The sequence below is a fragment of the Gekko japonicus genome, unplaced genomic scaffold (assembly GCF_001447785.1).
Source record: "Gekko japonicus isolate JY-2015 unplaced genomic scaffold, Gekko_japonicus_V1.1 scaffold1394, whole genome shotgun sequence".
NCBI classification, from domain to species: domain Eukaryota; kingdom Metazoa; phylum Chordata; class Lepidosauria; order Squamata; family Gekkonidae; genus Gekko; species Gekko japonicus.
The window spans coordinates 384,586-396,152 of record NW_015170321.1 but is presented as its reverse complement, the minus strand read 5'-3'; the positions used below and the strand labels follow the sequence as shown (position 1 = coordinate 396,152).

Sequence of the window (11,567 nt, the reverse complement as noted above, 5' to 3'; positions counted from 1 at the left end):
TGACCATTTGTGGGGTGGAGACTGGGGAGGGTGGGATTTGAGGAGGGGAGGAACTACAGATCAGTATAATGCCATAGCCTTCACCCTCCAAACCATACATGGAGGAGAGAGAGAAAGAAAGGGGGGGCAGAAGGGAGACAGAGTGTGAGAGAGGTAGGGGGAGACAGGAGGAAGCAAAGGCGTGAGGAATAGGATAACCATCCCGCAAGTTTCTTGCGGGTCTCCACTTGTATATATATAAAGCCAAATGGTGGTGGCACTTCTCTAGAACATTCCACACACTCCAGAACTGGTTGGCGCCCTGGTGTGTCACTCAGAATCTGTCCCTATCCACTGGCTGCATTGCTTGAGTCTCGCCTCCAACATTCTAAACAGTTTGCTGTTCCTCTCCCCCCCCATAGCCAGTCAGAACACAGAGGTTATTTGTATATGCAGCTTCATTGGCCTCTGCCTCGGAACACAGAGGCCGTTTGCATATGCAACTTGATTGGCTTTTGCCTCTAACATTCTAAACAGTTTGCTGTTCTGAGGTAAAATGTGTCCAATCTCCAGGTGAGGGCTGGAGACCACTCAGAATTACAACTGCTTTCCAGATGGCAGAGATCAGTTCCCCTGGAGAAAATGGTGGGCACTGTATCCTTATATGCTGCTGAGGAGGCCCCTGTATGACAGCCAATGTGACGTAGCAGTCAGGGCTTCAGAGCAGGGGACTGTAGGTGTGGGGGGGTGGAAAGCTGAAGAGTGAGGGGGAAATAAAGGTAGGTTGATGATTGGCTGGGAAGGAGATCGGGTTGCCAACTCCAGGTGGAAAATTCCGGGAGATGTGAGGGATGGAGCCTGGAGAGGGTGAGGTTTCAGGAGGCATGGGACCTCGGACAGGTAAAGCCATAGACTCCAAAGCAACTATTCCCTTCTGGGAAACCATCGTTGCCAATCTCCAGGTGAGGGTTGGAGATCACTCAAAATTACAACTGTTCTTTAGGTAGCAGAGATCAGTTCCTCTGGTGAAAATGGTGGACTACAGTGTAATACCCTGCTGAGGTCGCCACAGCAAATTGACATTGAGTGCCCAAGGCTGGGGCACCCGCCCAGAGCCTCTTTCTAGAGCTCATTGTATTTATTTATTTCCACAACGGGCCTTTTTCCTAGTATTGTATATGCAGCTGATGCACTGTTAGATGCACATTCATGTAGCACTGTCCTGGATGAACATCACAGAACTGGCTTGAATGGGGATACGAATTCCCACCTGAAGCCACTAGCTGTAGCATATGCTTAGAACAGCATCAGAACCAAAAATATTTTGTGGTCTCTTGGACTCTTCTCTCTGTGTGAAGCACTATAGCAATTGTTAAAAGGCAGCTAACAGGCAAGTACATCATAGAATGTGACTAAAGTCTAAAATTAGCTGGTGTGATCTATGTTGATCATGTTTTTCAAGATCCACCTGTTTTCACATTGCAGCTTGGAGTCTCAAACCCTTCTTGAAATCTGTCTGCATCGTCTTGACAATGTTTTCAATAGCTTCTTTTTTTCTATAGAGCTTACCATCCTCCTAGCGGTAGGACAATAGAGGTATACACAACTCAGCCTGGGATTCAGTTTTATACTGGGAATTTCTTAGATGGCTCTCTGAAGGGTAAAGGAGACTGTGTGTATCCCAAGCATTCTGGCTTCTGCCTTGAAACACAGAACTGGCCAGATGCAGTGAATAAGGTATGTTTCTCTAGGTTTTATAGTGCAGGATATCAAATATAAAACCACACATAGAAGATTCACAAAATGGTCCTGTGGCCCAACTTTCAATAGCCTCAAGAATGACAGCAGAACTGTACAAATTAGTTCATTTCCCTCTTGAATTTATTCCTTGAGCAGATTTGAGGATGGTGGGCAAATGGGACAAGATCATGAGTTGGTCCACATATGCAGTAAAATCATGTGCTGCAGGTCTTCCTGGAATTTTCCCACTTCAGACAAGAGGTGGAGGGTTTAGCTACACTAGTATCACTCTGAAAGCACACCAGGTTTTCCTGGATATGGTTTTTATGACAGGTTCAGGGGCCTTGTCTTGTACTCTGGAATTATTTGGGCCAGACTGTGCAGAGACAGGAGGGGCAAAATTCTTAGTTTGCCCCCCACTTCCCATCAGTCCTATAGCCCTGGTAAGGACCTTTATGATCCATGTGGAAGGATGCCCCATCAAAAAGATGGGAAGGCTAATGCTGGCCTAAAATAGGCACTGGAAGGGGCAATCTTATCAACTTTCTGCCTCCTTCCCCTCAAGAGTAGGCAGGAGGTATACAGATATCCACCTATCAGATGATGGAGAATGCTGCAGCCTTAGGAAAATAAAATGACTTATCTGCATGTATAAACAGGTCCTTGGTCTCAAGGGCTTATGCCCCCCAAAATGATCAAAGGTGCTCCAGTGCAAGGTAGGAGCACGTGATTAGAATTCACTATACTTTCAGCAGCTGATGAAGTGGGGGTACAAGTGTAAAATATGAGCTGAAACATGTTTGAATTTTGCTTTAGCCGTATGTACAGTGCTGTCATCTCTGTTCAGAAGGCACATGGGGTTTGCATTGCTGCTTTTTCCTGTCCTGGAAAGATCATTCCAGTGGTCACAAGACCCATGCAGAGGAAGTCATAAGCAATGCTCCCTCTAAGCTGTGGAGTCTTGTGAGCAAAAAGTTTACTTTGTGAGCTAGCATTAAAGTTATGAGCGAGCAGTTTGGCTACTGCATAAATTAGTTTGCTCTGGAGCCATCCTTCCTGAGCTACGAGAAACATGTGAGCCGGATGCTAAAAAACTGTGAGCTAGCTTACACTAAGTCAGCTTAGAGGGAACACTGGAGTGAGGGACCAGGGGATGAAATTACCCCCTCCCCTCATTGGAGCAGAGCTTGCAGAAATAGGACAAATTTCACTTCGGCCCCCCTCCTCACAGCTGTTCCTTCATATGGGTCCTTTTGAGGAGTCAGAGCCACAGCAGTGCAGAGGAATGTGGGAAAACGACACTTTCTGTCTAGAGTGGTAGGTAGCCAAGAAAAGCCACTAACTTCCTAACCCAGATCTAGTACTTTCCATCTACTGGCACAGTGCTACCCTTTGAGCACCTATCACCAGAATGTGCTCTGCAGCCACAGACAGCAGTACACAAGCCAGTTTGAGTATAATTTAAGGGGGGAGGGGGAGCTGGATAGAATTGCTGCAGCATGATCAGTTCATCCAGAATAGGGCCAGGTTTAAAGTGGTGTGGCACCACAGGTAGAATAGCTACCTCTCAAAAAGGTAGGAGATAATGACCTGAACTGGTGAGGAAGGGAGTCTTGGTAGGAGCTGCAGGGCTGACACACAAGGTGGCTGCAGCTCTCCCAGGCGGAAGCCTCAACACAGGCTCAACAGAGACGCTTCTAAGCAAAGAACCAGTAGCTGAACCATCTTCCCACTACTGCCTTGTATAAACAAGAAACTGCAATTCTACGAACACAACCCCTAGTATAGCAGGTGCCCTCAATACCTTTTACAGAGCTGTTTCACTTAGTGGTTTTAAGGGAAATAGCCAGTGTTAAAAGGAGATAATAGTATATTATCAGTCAATAGTTAAACATATGAATTCCTGAACTGTAAAACACTGACATATTCTTGATCTTTTCCTTTCAGCCTCATTTCCCAAATGCTCTATTGTATCCAGAAGAGGAATACAGGCATAGAACTTGCTTCAAATTCTTTGTGTCATGAATGTGTCTGCAGCAGGAAATTTCAAGAGATTTGTAAATGTAGCAATCCCTACCTGTCCAAATCATGCTTTTTGGTGTTACTATGTGCTGCCTTAAGAGCCAAGCTAAAAATCATCAAATTTAATTGCCAAGTCCTGCTGTGAAAGTGTGCTCTAAAAATGATTTTGAGACTAAACTGGAAAGCAGTACATAAGTATTCAAATCAAAATGATTCCAGCTGTAAGACTGAATTTTTAGGTTATTCAAGTAGTGAGATTACTGAGTTGCATGAACACCACTGTTCTCCGATAATATCAAGACTGAACCCCTCTCTATCAATTTAATGGACACACGAGCTTCATTGCAGCTAGGGCCCCCATGCAATTTTTTGCACATGACAAGGTCTAGAATGCCTACTCTGATGAAAACATTGTTCATAAAGGGAATATTTTTTATCTCCTTTCAATATGTTTTATTATGGAAACCTGTTCTAGACAACAGTATCTTGGCAAAATTTCACAATTACAATCTTCCTCATGCAGTTTAAGAAACAAGATAGTGACTGGAGGGGACTTGCCAATTAAAGCATTTGTCCTTGACACAGAAATAGTGTGTTTATTTACTGGCAGCAGCAGATTCAATTAGTTTCAAAATATATCCAGATGTTTAAAACAGGAACTGAAGTTTGACACTATTTAAGTACTGAGAGTTATCTTCAGCCCATTTAACTAGAATCAAATCTGTACCTCACAGGGTTGTTGTGATGATAAAACAGGGAAGGGGAGAATATTGTAAACTATTTGGGGGTCCCTATTAGAGAAAAAGAGTGAAAATGAAGTGAATATAACCAGACCTAACCTCGAAGTCAGAACTTAGTTCAATGTTATATTAACTACCTATAGTCAAAATAGTTTATAGCTGGGGTTGATAAAGAGAAATACTGATACCCACTTTCACTATTACCTTAAGTATACAGCTATGTATTGTGCACAAAAGGAACTAGACATACCATTATCCCTTTAAAAACTAGTTCTTTAAACTACTCTGCATAAGAAAACCATTTTAATTCTGTGCTGAATCATATCTGAATCACTCCCTTTTACATGGAAGGGAGGTGGATGAGTGGTGCAGATACCCCACTCATCTCATTCTGGGGCTAAAACTTACACACTGTTTTCATTAAAGACAGATGCTTTTACCATCACTGCAGGTCTTATGGATTTTGACAGTCAAATTATGCCTGAAGTGACATAACATGAGAACATGCCAGCAAGACATTTAATTATAGAGGTTCAACCAAACTCAAGACATCATGTTATTGTAGAACAAAATAGACAAGCAGATTCCTTAACACAGCTGTGCATGTTGTATCACCCCAGAAAGTCTGGAGCACCATATTAAAAATACAGCACACAAGTTTGATGCAGGCCAGGGGTAGCCACAATTACTTTAAGCTGACATCCTTATACAGTATTTGGATACAATATTAAGATTGCTGCTTGTAACTTCCTTTTACATTTGCTTGAAATATTAAACAGAAATAGCATTAAAGCAAGGTTAGAAATACACATTTTTATTTTAGGTGCCAATAAAAAGACCACTTTTCAGATCACAGGATGTTATTACATAACAAGAAATTGTGCACTAGTCTACAGCAAGCAGCTTTTACTACAAGATCAAGATCCTTGCTGCATTAGTCCTAGAAAGTTTTGATCAACTAATCCTTACATTTGTCAATAACACCAAAGAAATCCCTTAAAATAACGTAAACAAAACTCTTCCTAACAATTTCTTCGCAATTCTAATCCAGTCTCTCTGGACTCACACTCCTTCGAGGACTTCCTGATGGTGAACGGCTAGAAATAAAAGAAGAAAGTAATTGCAGGTCATCCCAACATTAATTAGCAAAACACACTGATAAAATTAGTAGATTAGCATTATTAGAAGACTCATGCCATCTATGTTTAACTAGAACACCATTAGTAACTTAAGTTTAGCATTTAACATTTGAACACTGCTTTAAGAAATGCTGTTAAGTGAAATACAGGCTAAAAGCTTTTAATGTTAATACTGAAGCAAACTGACGAGTTTGCATGCACCCTCTTCCCCACAATATTTACCAAGCTTCTCAATAAGCATACTTACCCTGAGTTAATGGAGAATGGATATAAATGGCTCATATCAAAACTGAAAAAGCAAGACTGAAGATTAAATCATGTAAAAGATGTTTTAATACATTTACTTATCTGGTTAACAAACTAAATTCAGACTTATTCTGCTACTATAATGTACCAGCTGGCTGCTGCTCAACATTTTAAAAATGTGTTTCTGCTGTGAGGCAGAATTCTTCCCAAGATTTAAAAGAAGGCTTCAGTCATAACTATGAATCTTCTCAGTTTAACTTTGAGCCATTTACATTTATTATCCATTAACAAAGCCAGGCACTGATTTAACTTTGTATACACGTCACCCTCCCAACAGTTCTGCAAATGGGGTAAATTTGGGGCTTGCTTACAATCCACTGTAACTATTCATACTGCTATAAGGTCACACTTCCTCAGACCTCAAGAGAGCTGACAAGCAGTTAACAAATCCCTCCCAAAGTTTCTGTGTGTTTAATCCACCTCAGACAGGCATTCTCCAGGGGTGGGGAGAGCATTAAACCTTCCAGTATATATACTAGGACCTACACATTTCAGTTATGTGGATACATTGTACTAAATTGTGGCCTGCGGCAGAAGTTCAACTTACCTTCTCTTTAAAGATGGTGATCTCGATTTGGAGCGGCTGTAAAACAAAATTAATTAAATTATGTTAGCACAAACATTATCCATAATTTATTATAAGTCATGGCATTTTACACTAAAACATTTTTTAAAAACGGAGTTTAAATATGAATCCTAGTATTTTTACTGTTAAAGCCCTAATTGTACACCATTATTATATGTAGCTAAAGCTAGCTAATTCCTGTAATAAAGAAAACACTCAATTTACCTGCTTCTAGGTCTTGAAATAGACCGGGATCTTGATCTTGATCGAGACCTAGATCAAGAAAAAGAAAGCACTTAATTCTGTGATAGTCTAAAGAAATGATATATTTATGCAATTCAGATATACGTCCAAATTGTTGTTGCCTAAATTAGACATTAACGTGCCAGTACTTGACATGAGACTGCAGACATGCAATCACAATAATGTAGTCTGTAATTCCATCCAGTCTAGAGAAATCTTCAGAATAAACTCTGCTTTGCAAATATTGGAACCCAACACTTAATGGAACCAGGTCAAACACCTCACGATAGCTGAAACAATTATTTCATATATACAGCAGTGAAAGACAATAGTTTTTCACCAATTCACTATCCTTCACAAACAATACATTTTAGATGTATTAAAGTAGTTACCTTGATCTCTTTAAAGAACCTGATCGGGATCTGCGTGGCGAGATAGACCTGGATCTACGAGGAGATAGTGATCTAGATCTGCGAGCTGAGATAGACCTGGATCTAAAGAACAGTTGGTGAATGTTATACCATTCTCTGCTTCTCAGAGTAAAGCAATCCTATATTGACTTAAATGCTCACCTCCTGCCACGACTTCGGCTGCGTGAGCGAGAATATCGCCTTCCTCTGGACCTTGAATGAGATCGAGACCGTGACCTAGTTTTAGGTTTGAGAAGACAAGTATTAGACTACAAACTTATAAGTTACCAAGTGAGTCTTTGGCGAAGCCAAAATATCAGATAACTAAAATTAGTGTCTGTCAGTTGGAAAAATTCAGGGCCTATATTTCTCGAGTATTTTTACTACCTAAAAAAGAAGTTAAACTGAATTACATTTTAGAATTACATCATAATATAAAACACTGTAATGTGTATTTAAAATAAACCTTGCAAGTTTGCAGGTCGACCCTCTTTGGCCCAAGGTCTAGCAGATCTAGACGATCTAGAAGTATCTATAGCCGATCGCTGCATCTAGGTGTTCTCTTCAATCTAACGACGATCAAACTGACAGCCAAATGAGCCAGGTGAGGCTTGATTGACGCAAGAAGATTTTTCTAGGTGGGAATGTGGTCAATCTGGTGTTCCTCTTTTTAACCGGAGGGGGGCCCCAATTGAAAGCCAAATTTACTGTTACGGCGGTCACCGTCTCAAATTTTCTGCCCTTTACAGAATAAGGTGAAGCTAGGTGTAGATGGCTCGAGGGGATCTGGCCTCTTATGCTGATCACCTCAAGGTCTAGGAGGATCTTAATTGTCGGATTTGCAAGGCGCCTCAGCATGAAATCTTAAGGCTCGTGACATTCTGAATCAAGGCGACTGACTCAAACGAAGAAACCTGAAAGGTTTTGACCAGGTTGATTATTAATATAGCAACATTTTAAAACAAAATATAAACAATTGTAAAACACCCACATAATTACAAACATTTATTTTAAAAATGGTGTATAATTTTCTTTGCAAACAAAATCTATGATCAAATGTTGAAAAAAGTAACTTGTATCCACAAATATACCTGCTTCTCCTCCGGCGACTGTAGCGATGACAGTCATAAGCATAATGACCTTTCTCACCACATTCATAACATCTATCATTGGGATCAAATGGTCTCCGAGCTGGGGGTCTGTCATAGCGAGACCTACGCGGCATACCAGTTGATAGCTCCACTCTCACCCTGGATCCACAAATAACCCTACAGGCAATGAAAAGAAGTCTAAGCATGCAATCATCCAACTGTATGTAAATAAGTACAGAACTAAATTGGTACTCTCCACAAGAACAAAGGAGAATCATAGAACTTGTACATACTTCCCATCTAGTCCACGAACTGCATCTTCAGCATCTCTTGGGTCCTCAAATTCAACAAATGCAAATCCTGGAGGATTCCGCGCAATCCATACTGTACGTAATGGACCATAGTAACTGAAAGCTCTCTCAAGCTCTCCTTTACCAGCACCAGTACCTAGATTGCCAACATACACTTTGGTTTCTGCAAAAAAAGAATAAATAAATAAATTTACCCATAATCCCAACTCTAATACCCAAGCTTCTTATTTCTTTAAGATCGCCTCTAAGAGCAACCAACTGTACTGGTACCTTCGGCTTCACACATACAAAATCAATGACAGAAACTCAGAATGATAGTAAAATCCATTCATACTAGGAAATCTGATCCCCAAATTCAACATGTTTTGAAGTAAATGTTGTCCATAGGGAATAGTTCAGAAATTTCCTTGTGTATTAATATGAAATGATATCAACCTCTTGGATCACACTTGAGACCTCAGAATATTTTCCAGTACCATTCTAAAATTTTAATCTAGTACTCAACACAATTATAATACCCTCCGACTACGTAAATTCACCCAACTAAAAATTTATGCTATTCTTCCCGACTCAAGAAAGCCAACTTTATTACTTCTAAAAATAACACAGAGCAAAAAACAAACAAACCAAAACTCTTACGCCACTCGAGCCTGTCTTGCCCCCCCCCCCCCCCCCAAAATATCCTGGCACATTTGTAATATGGAGTAAAGCAAATGGGGAATTGCGACAGCCACCCACGAAAGCGTGTTTCAGAAGCCTCCAGTGGAAGGAAAATGCACGCGTTGTTAATTTTGGCACTACAAAGCAGCACTACTGAGGCTTAAAAAATCTCATTAGCGAAGCATCAGACCCACGCAGTCTCGCAGTAAGAAAACGCGCCAAAGCCTAGTCGGGCCGCCGCCCCGGCACTCCACCCACTTTGCCCGGAGCTGCCACCGGATTTGGGCCTGCGAGCCAGGCATAAATCCTCCTCTGCGCTATCTCGCGCGTGCGTCCTACATCTCCTTGCCTCCTCCCCACACACTAGGAAATCTCACCGCGTGTGCGTCCGCTTGAGGCCCCCAACACCACCACCCAGCGCGCGGAGCGACCCTGGGCGCCGCCATCTTTGGCGCCGTCTCCATTTTGCCCGCGTAGCGTAATGCACCCAACTACAAAGGGGGGAGGGGGGGCAACCTCGTCCGCTCCTACTAGCCTTGCTGGCTGCGGCCGGACAAGCCCCCCTGACCAGTTGATCGACGTCACTCAGTAACGCCAAACAGCCACCTCACCTTAAAAGACCCGTTCTCCGCAAGGCCACCGGCGACTATACATGTGCAAAATGGCGGCGACACCGGCAGCCACCTCTCTTTACATTCAGTATGGCCCGGTCGCTGACAAGCATACCCAAGCACTTACGATAAACCAGGCCGGTTACACTACATTGAGTAACAGCAGCGCTGACATCCCTTTCCCTGCGCCTAACTACTCCCCACGCCGCTCACCTCCGCCATAACGGCCATACCGCGACATCTTCTCACAGCACCAAAAAAAACTTCAACTGTCTCTCCAGGCGCATGCGCGATACGTGCCTTATATAGAACGCGCCGTTGTGACGCATGCGCATGATCTCCCACTAGTCGCCGCGGGCTAGCTAGGCGGGAAGTGTTGCGCCTTTGTTTCCATAGGAACGGTAGTCTGAAAATTGGGCGGGGATAGGTAGCCTGGCTCCATTTTAAACACGCTTTCTGACCGAAGGCGAGTATTTAGAAGCAGGTTGTTTTTTAAATGCGTAATTTTTTTAAAAAAAACCTGTAAGAATACATCAGGGAACAATTAATAAAGCATGTAAGCACATCCAAAAGTTATGATGATTATAGAATTAATTTGTGCCCTACTTTTCTACTAAAGTGTCACTGAAAGCCAGTTTGGTGTAGTGGATAAGAGTGTGGACTCTACTCTGGGAGAACCGGGTTTGATTCCCCACTCCTCCGCTTGCACCTGCTGATGTGACCTTGGGTCAGTCACAAGCTCTGGCACAGCTGTCCTTGAAAAAGAGCAGTTTGTGTCAGAGCTCTCTCAGCCCCACCCACCTCACAGGGTGCCTGTTGTGGGGAGCGGAAGGGAAAGGAGTTTGTAAGCCGGGGCGGGGTATAAATCCAATCTCTTCTTCTTCTTCTAAATAACCACAGTACAAAGAAAGTCCCAAAGAACACAAATATGTCCAACAACACCCGCACAACAATCGGGCATAAAAACTGCAGTATAATATAAATAACCATAACATTAATAACAGTCATAAACCCAGAACAAAGTTTGAGTCTAGTGGCACCTTTAAACAACAAAGGTGCCACTGGATTCAAAATTTATTTTGCTGCTTTAGACCAATACAGCTAGCTAGCCAGCTAGCTATTTATTTATCGGATTTATACCCTGCCCTCCCAGCCTAGGGTGGCTTACATAAAAAGAATAAAACACATTAATACCAATTTAAACCAGGGGTCATTTGGGGGGGGGACGCGGGGAGACGCCATCCCCCCGGGTGAGGTGCGGGAGGGCGGGGTCTGGAGCTCCCTGCTGGTGCCCACTGGACGTCGCCGCCGGCTGTGGGGAGGACACACTTCCGGTGATGTCAGGGGGTGTGGCATATGCTAATGAGTTATGCTAATGAGTCCCCCTAGCTCTTTTTCTACGAAATGACCCCTGATTTAAACAATCCTAAAACCAGGGCTCTAGTCGGGGGGGAGCTCTCAGGTACGGAGCTCCGGAAGAGAACCTCTAGGGGGCGGGGCGGTCACGTGGTAAAGCCCCGCCCCCTTCTTTACCCCGCCCTCTGCTTCGATCCTCATTCCGTTTGGGAATGAGGATGAAGCAGGAGGGTAAGTAGCCGGGCCTTCTGACACACTTCCGGTGATGTCAGGGGGTGTGGCCTTCTGTCACTTCCGGTGATGTCAGGGGGCGTGGCATATGCAAATAAGTTATGCTAATGAGTTATGCTAATGAGCTCCGGCAGCTCTTTTTCTACAACAAGACCCCTGAATA

At 43.0% G+C, this 11,567-nt stretch overlaps 2 protein-coding genes across 7 annotated transcripts in view; one reads left to right on the top strand and one right to left on the bottom strand.

Moving 5' to 3' along the window:
- Nucleotides 1-3,766, top strand: part of GALM (galactose mutarotase (aldose 1-epimerase)) — a 58,837-nt gene extending 55,071 nt beyond the window's left edge. For all 4 annotated transcript variants that reach the window (XM_015418064.1, XM_015418061.1, XM_015418062.1 and 1 more), the window contains exons 7-8: nucleotides 1,542-1,716; nucleotides 3,667-3,766. In XM_015418064.1, the coding sequence (XP_015273550.1) occupies nucleotides 1,542-1,716; nucleotides 3,667-3,744 (253 nt within the window). In that variant the 3' untranslated portion in view covers nucleotides 3,745-3,766. The remainder of the gene's footprint in view (nucleotides 1-1,541; nucleotides 1,717-3,666) is intronic.
- A 1,446-nt stretch (nucleotides 3,767-5,212) lies between these two features.
- On the bottom strand, nucleotides 5,213-10,097 carry SRSF7 (serine/arginine-rich splicing factor 7). 3 transcript variants are annotated; one of them, XM_015418065.1, is made up of 9 exons: nucleotides 10,031-10,097; nucleotides 8,529-8,709; nucleotides 8,236-8,412; nucleotides 7,307-7,381; nucleotides 7,127-7,228; nucleotides 6,717-6,764; nucleotides 6,474-6,509; nucleotides 5,868-5,909; nucleotides 5,284-5,578 (listed from the first exon to the last, which is right to left on the bottom strand). In XM_015418065.1, exons 1-9 carry the CDS (start codon nucleotides 10,056-10,058, stop codon nucleotides 5,524-5,526), a joined length of 744 nt encoding a protein of 247 aa, XP_015273551.1. In that variant the 5' UTR covers nucleotides 10,059-10,097; the 3' UTR covers nucleotides 5,284-5,523. The 3 variants fall into 3 exon arrangements, with proteins under 3 accessions (XP_015273553.1, XP_015273551.1, XP_015273552.1); XM_015418067.1 differs by lacking the exon at nucleotides 7,127-7,228 and having other exon boundaries at nucleotides 5,213-5,578; XM_015418066.1 differs by lacking the exon at nucleotides 5,868-5,909.
- Between the last annotated feature and the right edge of the window lie 1,470 nt (nucleotides 10,098-11,567).

Bases quoted from the DNA above. Each gene is read 5' to 3' on its own strand.
- SRSF7 (XM_015418065.1), bottom strand. From the start codon at position 10,058: ATGTCGCGGTATGGCCGTTATGGCGGAG. The intron at 7,229-7,306 runs GTGAGCATTTAA...ACTGTTCTTTAG, and splicing joins AGCCGAAGTCGTGGCAGGAG to ATCCAGGTCTATCTCAGCTC. The intron at 6,765-7,126 runs GTAACTACTTTA...TTCTTGATCTAG, and splicing joins GGTTCTTTAAAGAGATCAAG to GTCTCGATCAAGATCAAGAT.